The 16,309-nt window shown below is 38.4% G+C and overlaps 1 protein-coding gene across 2 annotated transcripts in view; it reads right to left on the bottom strand.

Annotated features, from left to right (window-relative positions):
- Nucleotides 1-16,309, bottom strand: part of IBTK (inhibitor of Bruton tyrosine kinase) — a 54,501-nt gene that overhangs the window by 2,269 nt on the left and 35,923 nt on the right. Inside the window, exons 22-28 of one of the 2 annotated variants that reach the window (XM_059842549.1) lie at nt 16,122-16,270; nt 15,759-15,922; nt 14,525-14,617; nt 13,250-13,405; nt 8,252-8,404; nt 1,745-1,813; nt 1,501-1,633 (exon numbers count right to left, since the gene is read on the bottom strand). In XM_059842549.1, the coding sequence (XP_059698532.1) occupies nt 1,501-1,633; nt 1,745-1,813; nt 8,252-8,404; nt 13,250-13,405; nt 14,525-14,617; nt 15,759-15,922; nt 16,122-16,270 (917 nt within the window). Of the gene's footprint in view, nt 1-1,500; nt 1,634-1,744; nt 1,814-8,251; nt 8,405-13,249; nt 13,406-13,452; nt 13,565-14,524; nt 14,618-15,758; nt 15,923-16,121; nt 16,271-16,309 lie in introns of those variants that run through there. The other variant, XM_059842550.1, reaches the window with a different exon arrangement.

The following is a 16,309-nucleotide window of genomic DNA, read 5'->3' as shown; positions in this document are numbered from 1 at the left end:
ATCTTGGTCTTAAGTGTACAGATCACGTCTCTAGTAATGCCAGGCCCTGGAGATCAGAGCAAGCCAAAATGACTGCAAGACCACTATTAAAAAAACCTTTGAAAAATTGTTGCAATAAGGGTTGATTCCTGAGGACTAGAAGGAATCAAATGTCATTCCTACTTTCAAGAAAGGCAAGAGGATCTGAGTGACCACTAGGTGATTCCTGCAAAAATGGTACAGCTTAATCTTAAGTATTAAGAGTTTAGGTGGACAAGAGTTTAAGTGGACAAGCTTAAGAAGAGATCTCATAAATGCAATGTGAGACAGACTGAAAACTGGCAGAACTGGTGATCTCAAAGGGCTGTGACCAGTGGCACAAAGTCCACCTAGAGATCAGTCACTAGCACCGACACTGAGACTAGGGCCAGCACTGTTTAACATCTTCATTACCCACAGAAGAGACACAGTGCACCCTCAACAAGGTTAAAAGCAGTAGAGAACTGGAAGGAGTGGCTGATATACCAGACAGCTGTACTGCCACTCAGAGAGACCCAGACAATGCTGGAAAAATGGGCTACAAGGAATCTCAAAGTTCAAGAAAGGGAAACCCAAAGTCCAACTCCTAGGAAGAAAGACCCCAGACAGCAATACACACTGGGAGCTGACAAGTTGGAAAGCAGCCTAGCATAAAAGGAGCTGGGGGTCCTCCTGGACTTTTCAGCCTTTCAGCCATCAGTGAACTCATACGGCAAAGAAGGGCCTCCTGTGCTCTGTGAGGGACAGCACTGCCAAAAAATGAGACAGATGATACTTTCCCTATACCCAGCACTGGTAAGACACACTTGAAATGCTGGGTCCACTTCTTGACCTCCCTGTACAAGAGAAACATGGGATATAATGAACAGTCCAGTGACATGGCATAAACATGATTAAGAGCCCAGCACATCTGACACTGAGGAGATGCCAAGCACATTTCATTTGTTTAACATGGATAAAAGGAAGCTTAGGGTGATCTTATCAAAGTGTATAAATACCTGCTAGGAGAGAATAAAGACAACTAACTCATGCTCTTCTAAGTGGGACCCTAAGACAGGAGAAGAGTCAATGGGCACAGATTGAAAACAGAAAATTGTCTTTAAAAATCTTTTTCCATGTGAGGGTGGTCCCTGAAACAGGTTTTCTAGAGAAGCCATTAGTCTTCATCCTTGCAGATAATCAAAGGCTGCCTGGCTTTGAGAAATCTGCTCTAAACCTGCTCTGAGGAGAGGTTTGGATTAGACAATTTCCAGGGGTTCCTTCCAAACTCAACCATTCTCTGAAGCTGCAAATACATTTATCACAAACTCAGCCATTTTGACTTTAATAGACCTTATGAAATAGCAGTGTGAAGTTATTATTAAATTGTATTTACTATCATTATGTAAATGACATGTACTAATACATAGTTAATACTAATAACTGATCTCTGAGAGTCATTGGAAACTCCTCCTTTAGAGCAGCAGTAACTTAGCACTTTACCTGGATCAATGCCAAAGGTTTTTCTCTGCTCCTAATAAGAGCAGCTTCCTGCTGGAGCTCTTCCTCTACAATAGCTGAGAACATGACAGGTGCTATCACAGGAGAGCTGGCTGGTGATGCTGTTGACCAAGGACTGCAAAAAAAAAAAAAAAACAAAAAAACCAAACAACATTATGAGGCAACATCAAGGTCAGCACAACACAGAGTAAAAAAGTTCCAGAACCTACACCACTACCAAACTTACTTATGACTCTCCAGCTGTGGAGATTCCAGGATATGGTCTTCCAGACCTGGGTTACTTCTAGTGTTGGACCTGCAGAGAGGTAGGAAAGGAAAGAAAAAGTCATTGGCCGAGCATTCTCCTACATCATATTGTGAAATACAAAACTGCAGTAGGAAATTACAACAAATGTGTAGGATTTTTGCAGAGGAAAGGTATTAAGATATAATGTGGAATTTGTTTTTAACTGTGATACTGAGACTGAAAAAGACACTGATTCTCATTTCTAACTACCAGACCATAACGGAATTTCATCTTGGGCATTAATTCAGGCATTTCCTAACACTTGAGGATTTGAAAAAAGGAGTTTGATTTCTGATTATTAAAAAAAAAAAGGCTCTTTCGCTTTTTTACATGTAAATTAGCAACTGAGTTATGCACTAACAGCACTACCTATAAAAATTCGCAATTAATATGAAAGAACAAAAAATTCAAGTTAAAAAGATAAAGATTCAAGATAAAAAATTTAACTGTCCTGCATTCAAAGTGTTTCATGCAAAAGAGTCAGGGCTACAAGCTCACTAGAGTACATTCTTTGAGTGTAAACCCAGAAATTAAAGACTTTCAGTACATATCCTGTAACCAGCTCTCACATTCCCAAGAACAGCATAAAACTAAAATTAACAGAATAAAAAAAAATCTTGAAATATTATATAGTTCTAGACAGGAAGATATTTTATTTAGTTGCAAAATGTTAACCTCTCAACAAAAAGAAGTTCACATTTGTTACACTGTATTCATTAAGAGACAAGTATATTTGTCAGAAAAATCCTACGCCAGTAGGAAGAGAGGCCCTATTCTCATGATTTAATACCCATCTTTGACAGGACAGTTTTGCAATTTCCAGAACCTTAAAAAAGTGTTACAGCATAATGTGACATGCTGGCAAACATTTTTTTAATTATTCTATGGCACTGCAAACAATTCTAAGGGTGTTGCTGTTTCAATAAATCACTCTCAATTTTCTTTAATGCTTTGGTAATCCTTTGTAAGTGACCACAAGCTCTTGGATAAAACAGAAAAAAAATCTATAGAAAGTTAAGAGAATTCCAGTAACTACCAAGTTCTCCGGCTGAAATATTTTCCCCAGAACACAATTCCAAGGACAACAAAAAACATGATTCTCACCACTAAGTAGTAAGGGCAAGATCTCAAAAAATCTGAAATCTAACATCCATCATCAAAAACGGATTTAAATTAATCATGTTGAGCTTTTTATCACAAAACATATTTTCTCCCACAAAACAAACAATGCACATTGCCAGGTCATGCATCCTTGTACTCAGTCTGAAAAATATGAACTGAGTAAATGGACTACGAGATGGGTGGAAAATGGTCTGGAAATGGATAAGCTGTACAAAGTCCAACTGGAAACCCAGTACTAGTGGGTGTCCTCCGGGACTGATACTGGAATCAATCCTGTTAAGCATCTTTGGTAGAAAAGAACAGAACAGACCCTCAGCAGGCCACAGCTGGCTGTGGAGAGGTTGGGGATGGTGGATGGGTATTCTGGACGTCAGGCTGCCTTTCAGAAGCCCTCAAGAGGCTGGAAAAATGGGCAACTGAGAACCAATGAATTTCAAAGACAAGTGCAAGGTCCTGTATTTGGAAGAGAACAACCCCACGAGGCAGTACAGGCCAGGACTGACTGGCTAGAAAGCAGCAGAGAGAAAGCAGAACCTGCAGAGTCCTGGCTGATAAGTGGAAGATGTTACCAGCCAGTGCCTCTGCAGCAGAGACAGCCAACAACGGTGTGTTGGGCTGTGCTAGCAATACTGTAGCAAGGCAGGCAGAGGAAGTGATTCCTCCCCTTTATGTTGCATTTCTTCATCTACATACAGAGTATCATCCTCAATTTTGGGCTCCACAACACAAGAAGGATGGTGTCACGTTGGAACAAGTCCAGGATTTGGAAGAATGTGATTTGTTAATCCTAAAGGGAGGCAGCAAAGGGGAGATCTCTTTGCTGCCTTCAACTACTTAACCGCAGGACAGAGAAAAGATAAGGAAGTATCTTCTTAGAGGTGCACAATGACAGACTAGAGGCAACATACACAACAGTAAATCCCAGATAGATAAAAGGCAAAATAAAAATACCACACAGAGATGATTATCCACTGAAACATGTTGCCCAAAAAGTCTGGGGTATCTTCACACTTGGAAGCAGTCACAACTCAACCAGACCAGGTAATGAGAAACACGATCTAGTTTCACTTACTTTGAGTAGGAGGCAAAACTATAGAACCAAAATTATTCTGTGATTTCAAAGCAGGGCACTATTTTTTTAGCCGCATCCAGCTCTGAGGTCCTCAGCACAAAAACCACATGGACCTTGCTGCAAGTCCAGAGGAGGACACCAAGATGATTAGAGGTATGGAGAATCTCTCCATCCAAGGAAAAGCTGAGAGAATTGGGTTTGTTCAATCTGGAAAAGAGAAGGCTTCAGATGGTTGCCTTCTAATGAAGGGACCTTGCAAGAAAGATGGAGAGGGACTTTTTACAAGCACATGTAATGTCAGGACAGCCCTTCAAACTGAAAGAGTGCGGGTCTAGTTTAGATATTAGGAGGAACTTCTTCACTGTGAAGATGGTGAGGCACTGGAACAGGTCCCCCAGGGAAGCTGTGGATGCCCCATCCCTGCAAGTGTTCAAGGCTTTTACTGAACTTAAAGATAACAACATTGAAAAGCAGAAAAGAACCAAAGAAAAGGAAGACAAAGAGGAGATGAAGACAGCCTTCTGCGCTCTTATACTGACATGAACTCTCAATTTAATCTCTTTTTACACCTGCTTTAATAATACTCACCTTCCAGCACATTTGACAGTACCTGATTTGACAGCTACACTCCTCTTTCCATTCCCAATCCAAAGAACTCACAGCACTGCTATAAATGAACCCAACTGGATTGTTACACTTAACAAACCTGATGACTTTTATACAAACAAGCCAAAAATCCCAAATGATAACCAAAAAAAAAAAAAAAAAAAAACACCTCAAACAGGAATTTCCCAAAACTGGAATTAATAGTTCCAGCATCACAACATACTCTAGCGATCAATTAAAAGGTCAGTAAATACCTGTATCATCTCTCTCATTTAAAGCCAACGGGGCTTTAAATGTAGGAAAAAGTTCAGGTATTTTGAAGGGGTTTGTACATGCATACATCTGTGTTTCTTGCTAACAAGATACTCAGTCCAGATATTAAATCAACTGCAGATATTTCGACATTCTAAATTAATTTCTCAGCTGGCATCAAAATGACTAGAAATGGAATACACAGGAAATGTGAAGCTAGCATATACAGAAAAATGGAAAAAGAGCCACAAAAATATAGAACTTGGAAATCTGGAAGTCTTAGAAATTAAGACTGATGCAGACACATAAATGGTTCTGCATGGAAATAAACCAGCCAAGTATCATCAGTACTGAACCAACCTGATTAACTCAGTTGGCTGAACTTGCCATGACTCTTGTGCAGCCACCAAAATGTCCCAGCCCTCAGCTCCCTAGTGTTTCTTGAGTATTTGTTCATGAGACACCAGGTCAGGTTTGGTGCCTCCCTGATTTAATAACTGTTCTCTAAAAAAAACCCACAAAGCCTGGTCTCCTGTAGAATCCTCCTGGGTTTTGCTATACCATTTGAGTCATGAGCTACATATTAGCTCATTATTAGCCATGACAGAACTAGGCCATTCCCACACGAAGCCGCAAATACTTGTTTCCACTAGGACGCTTCACTGCTCCCTGGAGTAGCACTGTGAAGACAACTCAGGCTGCCACAACTAAGTTAAGTCATGTCAGGCCTATGCTTTTAGCTTGGACTATGAGCTACACATGCACAGCATAACTTCCAGGGCTGAGGTGCCCCTGGAAACAACACAGCCACCTCCACATGCCCCAGTTCTTGGAATGAATTGCCTCTGGATTAAATTCATGACATGGTTTACCTAAGAAAAACAAACCTGTCCTGCAAAACCTGGAAAGTGACAGTACATTATGTCACCATCCAAAATACCCCCATCCAGATATATAAGAAACTGTTGGTTTAATTAGTGCACAGTTTATCCAAAGGAGAAAGACAAAGCAGGAACATAAAAAGTCATGCAAGTATCTTCAGTGTCCCATCACCAAGTCTGCCACCAACAGATGAGGACTGCTTATCTCTATGCTTGTGTTATTTCCTCCCCTTAAAAAGGATTGGGTAAGGGTGTGGATAATTGTTCTTCACATAAATATCCCTTAAATGCCTCAGGTAAAAAATCAGAGCCTACTGTGACAAAACTGTACAGTCAAAAAAAATAAAATTATCTCAAACTAGAAACTCCACTCCTAAGTTTCAGATGGAAGAACTAGTCACCTAGGCTCTTTACACCTACTAGAAAAAAAAGCACATCTTCAGACACAATGCAAAAACAACCTGAAGTAACTTTGGAGGGGCCTTCTTTTCAAAGTGATGATAGTCAATTTAGCTATCTACTAGCCTTCTACTAGCTTAATGTATCATCTTCAGGCATTTAATGTATTAGGCCTGGATTCAGCTCAAATAGTCTACTTTGAGAGCGTGCGCACTGGCCAGACTGCATAGACAAGACAGGGCAACGCAAAAGGAAAAGGAATTACTTTATGAAGATTACAGAGCTGTTGTGGCAAAGCTAATAATAGCATCCAGTGCAAATTCTCTTATTACCAGCCCCTGGCACCTCCCATATGATGGAAAGTTTTATTATTGTTCTAGCAACAAAATGAACAAATACCTGTTCTGCAGATTTGAGTTTCATGTCCCCACACTGTCACTCACCACAGTAACTTCAGCTTTATCACTCTGTTCCTGAGGAATGCCTCTCCATCACACACACTCCAAATGCCTCCTACCTCTCTCCTCAGACACTATCCCACACACAATGTTCCTACATTTCTATCCTAATTTTATTCTTTATATAGCAGCAAAACATGTACTACTTCTGTCTTAGGGAAACACCAGTTTTTATACAAGCTGAACAACCAAAAGCAAGGCCCAGCAGAACTTTCTTTTCCTCACAGAGGAGTCAGTTATTGGAGGACAATGGAGTTCATAAAAACCAGCCAGATAAGGGGCTGGGGTTAGAAATTACATAGCTCCTTGTGCACCAACAGCTCTGCAAACTTCTCCCTCAGTACAGCTGTGTAAACTTGAGTAAGATTGCTCTGAAGTTGTGCTCTAAGAAGAGTTGTGTGAAGAATTACAGAAGCCCCCCCTCTTTACTCAAGAGCTTCATTTAAGTTCAGTCCCTCAGGCCTTTCTTGAGCTATGCTGCAGCTATGGCCAAGCCCAGCTTTGCTGTTCCTGACCCTGACTTGATCTGCAGGTTTGACGTCAACCTTGCCCGAACCCAATGCATGTGTCTGTGCTCAGTGCCTGTGGCACATCCTGGTTTCTGCCACAGAGCCTTCCCTGCTCACCTCCCTCAGGCACACTGGGGCTGTGCCTTTGCCAAGGAAGCCACCAGCCAGCCAGCTGTGCTGTCACATTTGGGTTCCCTGCCACTGTGGGTCAGCTGGTCTACAGTGCTTCCCAATAGTAGGTGGTAGAGTCTGTAAGATTTCCAGGCTCTCTGTTTTGTAAATATATTTGAAATGTATAGCATTTAAAGTAACTGATGATAAGGGGAAGAGATGAAGGTGGGTGGGCAGTTCAGTCATACACACCTTCAAGAATAAGGCTGAGTCTCTTTCCTCAGCTTAAGCAGTTATTTTAATCCAGAACAGCGATTCTACTGGAAGTAGCAAGAGGATACATGGCTAAAAAATTTTGACCAAAGAGCAATATTGTCTGATAACTAGAGATATTATTCACATGTGTCTTATTTTTGTCCTTAGAACTGCAGCCCAACAGTAATTATAATACACAGAATAACCAGTGCATCAAATGTTTCTGTAAGTCTGATTAATCCATGAAAAACTGTACTTAAACAATTAAGCCATTTTATAAGAAAACTCAGCTTAGGAAATGCCAGAACCGTGTTTGAATAAAGTAGTTTTATCCACTCAGTGGTTACACAGAAATACTTCTTAGCAAAATGTTTCATGAATGCCACATCTGAATGCTCATGAATATCTAATTACTGCAGAGGTTAGAAAATACTGGTTTATCATTTGATACATACATGCATATGCAAACAAACACATACAGACATATTTTGTTTGGAGCCTGAAGTTTTATATATATATATATATACACACACTTACACACACACATATCCATCTATATGGATACAAACACTTTGAACCTGAAACAATGCATTAGCCGTGGCATTAAATTGCTTAAGTCTTTAAGCTTTCTATTCTTAAGAGTATTCATAAAATCTTATTAACAAAATCGTCAGAAGAATGCTCTTTTTAAATGACAATTTTATTCTTATTTCAGCAGAATTTAACAGATCATTGTGCTTCTTGTACAATGGTTGACCAATCAGAAAAAAATGCATTCTTACCTTATGGAGTTTTGGACAGATGAATCCTCAGATCCTCTATGTCCACATCTTTTAATACCAGTACCAGGTGAATTATTCACACTCATACTTTTTTCTTCTTCCATCACAAGATCACGGAATGACTTTGGCAAAGCAGAATGTAATGAAGATGACCTTTTCAAAAACAAAAAGGAAACAAAACCAATGCAGTTGATACTTGCGCTTTCCAAGATCTCATATTATTCCATAATTCAGATAGGAAAGAGGCATTTCTACTTAAATAGACAAATAAAAATTTGTTACTAAAAATATATTGTTACTTAGGTTTTGTATACCACCATTATCCTGCTAGACCTCATCTGTTACAATAAGTCATTTTGGGTCATATAGATAAAGAACAGGAAATAAATATCTATGAGAACAGAAGAAGCCAGTAGTTTTGAAATGTCATTGGCGGGGGGGGGGGGGAAATCAAACCCCAGCCCTTCACCTATTCCCACCACCTCATCTTTTTATAAAGTAATCTTTTTTTTCATAGATAGCTTGTCTTAGACAAGCTGCACCTTTTCTAACAGTGCTAGTCCTTGAAAAGTATTTTAATAAATCACAATGCTCTAGGAACTGTTGGTCTAACACAGGCAGTTTACCACCATGAAAGTCAAGTATAGCTGATCTTTTCTTCCCAAGATACTGAATGATTTATTCATACCTGCTTGAGGCTCTATAAATCCCTCAATCCAGAGTGAACTTCAAGAAAACTGATATCTTCAGTTTTCTTTTACTTGTCCAAGCACAAGTTACTGAATTAGAGCCTGCATATTATCTTTCAAAAATAAACCAGTAAGAAAATATAGCAATTTAGCATCTTAGGTATCATGAACACTTTCCAAGCCCAAAACCTTTTTACTTACAGAATTCAAGGCAGTTACCATGAGTATTTCTCTTACCTATCAAGGCTTTGGAATTAATTCTTCATAAACACTACAGAAGTAAAACAAGCTTTTTATACAATGCCAATTGTTTGTGCAACTGCCATGAGAAGAGCAGCATCTCAAGTCAAAGACTTCAAAGCTACATCTGGGTGGTATGCAATTTAGGGTAACAAAGATGAAGGAATTTTAAAAGTGCAACATTGTATCTGAAATGTTACAACAAAAGCATCGGAAATCTATGTATGATGTCTGATGTTAGCCCACCCTGGCCAAGTTTGGATCTTTTTATTTTATTTAAATATTGGATAAGCAGCACAGAAGACAGAAAGGAGAATGGGAACCTCCAGATACAGGGGCTCAGAGTCATTTTGCACATCCTCTATTCCTACCACCAGCTGGCACACAGAAGTTCAGACAAGTGTTTGACCAGAGCTCCCCCAAACCTTTTATACAGACTAGGCATATGGTCCATGGGATCTGCTGTCACAGAAGTTGCTTTTGCTAGCAACATTTTAAGTAGCCTACTTTGATTTGATTTACCCATTTCCATGAAAATTCCGCACTGCAATCAGATCCATTTGCAACAGAGAGCAAAAAAAAAAACCCAACCCACAAACAACATCCCCCCAAAAATCAACTGTGTCATTCAGTTTGTGAACCTATCCAAAACAATTATTTGTGGCTTAAATTGATTTGTCTGAAAAGTGTTACAAAATTTTCCTAATGTGTAACAACTCTAAATTTCAGCTTGTCCTGTATGATACACTGACATTTTTATCTAATTTGCAAAATTAGAAAAACTAATTTAAATTTTTTTTAAAAAAATTGGAATATGACTAAGTTTCCCTAAGCTGTAACTGCAAACCATCAAAGCATGGAGTTCCAAAACAGCTGCTGATGTTAAGTATAAGCCGCCAAACCGACAACCTAGACATCAGGATACACAATTGTTAATTCTCAAGAGAGACTTCAAATTTCTTTATGCCTCTGGTCTTGAAAACCCATAGACTCTCCTGAGCTTAAAAAAGGCCCAAAACAAGTTAGCAGCACTCCCACTTCCTTGATCAAAGTAGGTTCAGAGAACTAATAAAGTCAACACGCACTTAACTTTATACATTTTTTCAACGTATTACTAGAGCAGCATTTTATTTTTCCTTTCTAATTTTCAGTTTTCTTCAAAGGAAGAAAGGTTCAGTTTCCCAAAAAACTGCGAAACTGGAGGTTTCTCTTGGTGAAAAAGGTAGGGCATAGCGTATAACAGACTTTCAGTCAACCGAAAAAAGCCAGAAGGTCCCACACCCTTCTGGCAAGTGTGCTTTGCTACATTCAACATCCAAGCTGAATATCTGATTTCACTGGAACACAAGTTCTATGGCTTTGATTATACTGCAAGTGTGGAAAGCTCAATCGACTGCCAAATGCAGTCGATTAATAGTCCACTGTGAATTTACAGACTAACTCTGCAAATATGATATTAGAGTAGATGAGTAACAACCATTCTACCTTACACACAAAAATACTTTGAATAACTAGCAGGGGCAATCGAATAATTGATCGCTTGCCTAAAGCAGCTTGAAGTTTATTCAATAAATGCTTTCTTCCAGCAGCGAAGCCTAATTTTAAAATTTCATATAGCTCCCACTGGTTCTGTGCTTGAACTCTTGAGCTACCGGTATTTTCCAGATCGGCAGCCAGAGGAACACAGGAGGAACGTGTGGAATCACGCACGGTGACCACATGAGTGTTAGATTGGATTCCATCCTCCTGAAATATACCCTAGCCTTTCCACCTAAGATGGTTTGTGTAACACAGTAGGCCCAGCTCTTTCCAAAAACTGTTTAATCAGAACCTTAAGAGCACAATATACTTTTTGGAGACATTTATTGAGGGATATTGAAAAATCAGTCTTTATTTGTTTTTTTAAGGCAAGGAAGAATTCATAGGCAGTTTGCAGTTTAAATAACACTCACTAGGTAAAGAATTATCTATCAGAGAGTAGATTAATAGTATGAATAAGTCAAACTATTCAGGCAGGACCTGCCTTTCTTAAACCTATGCCAGCAAGACCTGACCATCCAGTTGTCCTGCACATGACATGTTAAGGCACTAAGGATGATCTGTACCATGAGCTTCCCTGGAGCTGAGGTCAGGCAGACAGTCCTGTAGTTCCCTACACTCTCCTTCCAATCCTTCTTTAGATGGGTATCATATTGGCTCACCTCCAGATACCAGGGCCCTCTCTATTTGACCAGGGCTGCTGGTAAATGATCTGAGGTGGCTCAGTGGTCACCTTCACCAGCTCCCTCAGTATCCTTGGGTTGACCCCATCCAGCCTCACAGACCTGTGTGTGTCTAAGAGTGTACCACATCATTCCCCTTGGATTATGGGGGATTCATTCCAGCCCATGGAGAATGACTCAGTCTTTAATAGTAAGATGAGTCAAAGAAGACATCTGGTGCCTCAGGATTTCCTTCATACTTTGTCACTGCACCTGATAAAAGGATGGAGATTCTCCTTCAACTTGATTTTATTTCTATTAAAAAAATTGTCTTTATTTCTTAGAATTTTTTTATGAATTGTCTTTATGGATAATTACAACATTAGTGGTGAGATTGCAAATAATAGATAGAGCACCACTTTTTTAATATAATAAAGTATAGAATGACTCAGTGTTTACTGTGCTCATTAATATGTGATTCAACCATCAATTTCTCCTAGCAAATTTTAAGCCTCAGAGCTGTAACAGCCCTGTGACACCTCCATTAGCTAAGGCAAATAATTAACCTGCTGCTTGACCTGCAAATCACCTGCGTAAAGCAGGTAGCATGCTCTTCAAAGCATTTGAGAGGAGCAGTTTTAAGGACACAAATTCATCCACTCACTAGACTTCAGATGAATCATGCAAACATTGTTTCTCCTTTTGTCAAGATTTTAATTATTGTTCAGAGATCAGGAAGAGTCTGAATCCTTAAATGCAAACCAACTCATTGTCTTTCCTCTTAAAAATATAATTGTGGGCTTTGCCCAATATTATTTCAGAACCAATTTAAGGGATTGGGGGAGTAAATGAGACCCTAAATTTTAGTATTAGGTGTACATGGATGAAAATCAATTGAGAAGAAAGAAAACTTAAGAGTGACTGTGATGGGTATGCTGAAACCTTTGCACCCACTGAGGTACAACGAAGTAAGCTACAGAGAGAGAGGACTGACAATTCTTCTAGGGTAACAGTACAAATGTAATCTGCAATAAAAGTCAAGAATGTCTTGAACGGGGAAAACTGGAGAAATGGCCACATTTACTTAAATGAACTTTAAATGAACATTTACTTCATACTTAGAGCATGCAAATACGTATTAATCCTGCGTATTAATACATATTAATTGTAAATTTACAAAGTTTGAAATTTCTACATGTTTTGCTTATGCTTTTACCAATACCAACAGTAATAGTGAAGAACAAAGCGTAGCTTGGGCTAGCACCTTACTGTATTTGTTATAAACCTAATTCACTGAACAGATGATAAACTATTTTTACATTTGATACTATGATAATAACTCAAACCCTTAAATTGTATGTGACCAGCATTCAAAGTCATCTTAAACCCCTATGCATCCTTCCACCATAAAAACTTTTAGAAGCAGCCAATGCTCCCTCCAGCTCTGAAACACCTAGAAAACTATGTTATTCCTAATTTGGGTCAATTTTGCTCTATTCCAAAGTCATTCCAGACCTTCCCCCAAGGAAAGGCTAATATTTTCCTTTGGTTTTGACAGGGAAAAAACACCATTCATAATAGTTTTCAATAACCTCTTCCAAACTAAGTTTCAGAGCTAGTTCTCCTTCTTCTGTGATTTTCTTTAATACCACCTGCAAATACAACATCGTACACAGGAAAGCACCAGATGAGATGCAGTAATCTGACTCAGAGCAAAATTTCAAAGAACTGTTAAACTCCAACCACTGCATTTCCCTACCCCATTTGAATTTCTAGATTACTTCCAAATGTAGATACAAACAGTTCAGTTTGCCTATTCAATGTAAAAATTCTCAAAAAAAAAAAATTATATTTGATTTATAACATACCACACATTCCCTAGTTTTGCAACTTTTGTGGGTGGAGGTGGTGCAGTTACTAGAGTGGTAGGCTCTGGGCTGCTAGCTGATCCATTATCTTTTGCTGCCAGGGCAATCATTTTCCTTTGCTTCTGAGAAAGCTTGATTCCATGAGACACCATTTTGCTGTGAATGGACATTGCAAAGAAAGAAGCTGTAAGATCCATGTTCTTTGAGATGACTCACCTTTATTCCTGCAAATTAAACTGAGAAATAACTTCTTTCCTAAACAAAAATACTTTCCTTAGAATGCCAAAAGGCAAGGGGGGGAAAGGGCTCAGATGGCTGGGAAGCAAAAAAAAAAAAAGGATCAATTAATATCAAGAGAGACAGAAAGAAAACATCATAGAAATATTCTTCTCATAGATGTCTATTAAAAAAACATGTAGAGTAGGAATCAAGTCCCCAAAAGAGGACTACTACCAGATGAAGACTATTTTCTAATCTTGTGATTTTTTTAGAGATTGTTAAGCTCAGCTCCCTTAAACCAAAAATATTCATACATTAAAGAATGTATACAGCAGCATAGAGCCAGTTCTATCTGTAATAATTTTCTTTTCTAAGCTATTTGTATTCTTCAGTCTTGGCTGTTTTGTTTGCAGTTTCTGACCCTAACTATCAAGCAAACCTTTACCCAGTTCCATGAGTACTGTCCTAACTCTCCTTTATAAGAAAGCCACAGCTCAAAGGTCATGAGAGTCACCTCCTCTTCTCTTCCATATATTGCCACTTAAACAACACTAGCTTTAATACACTGCCTTGTAAAAAAGCACATTTATCTCCCTGTGTCTTTTGGGATGCTTCTACAAGAAGGAACCACATTTGTTTCTGTCCAAAGAATTGTTAACATCAAGACATGGTTTCTGGGAGAGGTCAGAGAATGCAAGACAAGAAATGAACTTCTCAAATCCAGTACTCGTGCACAAGTAATTTCCAAAGTCCTAGGGATAAGAATTAATTCTTTTTGGTCTGAAATAGAAAGGCTCAGCAGGACAGGCCACTTATTTAAGATACTAGCTCACTTGCTCTTTTGCAGTAGTTGACAAAACAAGACTAGAGTAAAATAAAGGGATACATTTTGTATGCTCAAAGAAAAACAACATAATGAAGTAAACAAAGCTGTTCAAAACCAAATAGGACAACTTTTCTCCTGCTTTTTTTAAACTGAATGGCCTAAACCACTAAGTAAATTCCTAACAACTTAGGCCTATCACACTTTTTTATAGATTTTGGTTTTTTACCAACCTTGAATTTGCCTTTGGCATGGTTCCACGTTTCTGCATACTTTCTTCAATTTCCATGATGGTTCTCAGATCCATAGCAGGAGGGCTGGCAGGGCTAAATGAAAAATAAAAAGTTACCTTACAAGGCACTGATTTTCACTTACATTCCACAGTTCCAGCATTCACTGAAATCCTCTAAATCATACATAGGATTGTAATTTATGTCTGTTTCCTCAATTATGGCAAACCTCAAATAAAATGTTTGTGACAAAACTTTTATAAATATATACATATTTAAGAGCATACTATAAAAATACTTTCAAGACTCATTATAGTACAAAACAAAAAGATGTGAACTATGATTACTTTAAAAAAATTAGAACCCTAAAAATTAGAACCCTAAAACTATGATTACTTCACAAAAATTAGATAGCTAAATAAGGATACTTATTTAGTACTCAAATGCTCATGCTAAGTTATGACAGGCACTGCTTGCAGCTCTGAATGTTGGATTAGATCTCTCTTTTAAGTGGAGGATTAAAATTATTTCACATGATAAACAAAAGTTTTTGCAGTCAGAGCACTACACAGACATCAGCAACATTCTCAAACTTCAGGTATCAGTCTCTTTTTCATACATGACCTATTTTTAAGCTTCAACAGAAATAAGCATGAATTAAATCTACACATTCCCAAGCTTTACAAAAAACTATAAATTAAAATGTGTGTCCTTAAAGGCATCTGCAAAGTAAGCTGCATTACAACTCGATTCAGGGATAGGCTTTGGAATAAAACATAAGCAGCACTTCCTTCATCACTCCTTACAGATAAAAAACAACACTCAATTTTTTACTATTGTACCAGTTAAACCAGTAGTGTTGATTTTTACAGCCCGTTTAAGTCTAAAGGCCTAAAAAATCTCCAAGTACAGTGGAGTTTCTAAAGGCTTCAGGCATGGCATGATTCTACCAAAAACTCTCCAGTATTTCACACAGTATTAACCAAGTAGATGTTATAAAAACAGAAATCAGAAGTACAGAGTGGAAGCAAATTAAAAAAAAAATATATATATAGCATTGCTTTACTCAATGAATAATTACAAAATGTTCTCTTTTTATTAAATTACCAAGACCTTGAGTTCACGTGTCAAGTAAGGTATGATCATTTTGAAGAGCAGATAGCTTTTTTTAGTCTGAATAGAAGATTGTTAGCTTTCACTACCAAGCATAAACCAGTGACTGTAAGTATTACTGCACCTGAAACTGGTTGCTACCCAATTGGGAGAGCTTGCAGAGCTGTGTCTGGCACTGGGAATGGACTGAGGAACAGACTGCGTCAATGCTGATGCTCCCTTGTATGACTTCATCTCCTTGTTAGGGTGAGAGGGTTTCATTCCCGGACAGCATACTTTGTCCTTCATCTAAAGATCAGGCAGAAAATTGTTGAATAAACACTTCAAAAACTAAATTTTATTTTCTTAATCAAATAAACAATAACTCTTCAAAGCTGTCTATTCCATTGTAAGTAGAACAGGTTCACAGAAAGACTGTAAAATACAAACTCTGCTTTTGATGGACTAGATAAACACAAACAAAAAAATTGCTAAGAAGAAATCCAACCTCAGTCCTCTCTGGATGAAATCCTTTTGTGAAGTCAGGGGACTGCAAGTCTCTGGGACTACCCACTCCTGCGTAACTACCTTCAGAGTCAGATGTTAAGAGCTCTGGAAGTGAGTCTACTGAGTTAGCTTTATCCAGTTTTACTGAGCCTAGAAATACAAAAAGATAGTAGAACTATTAAATCATGA

Source organism: Haemorhous mexicanus, chromosome 3, assembly GCF_027477595.1.
Source record: "Haemorhous mexicanus isolate bHaeMex1 chromosome 3, bHaeMex1.pri, whole genome shotgun sequence".
Taxonomy (NCBI): Eukaryota; Metazoa; Chordata; class Aves; order Passeriformes; family Fringillidae; genus Haemorhous; species Haemorhous mexicanus.
This window is presented reverse-complemented; position numbering and strand designations above follow the sequence as displayed.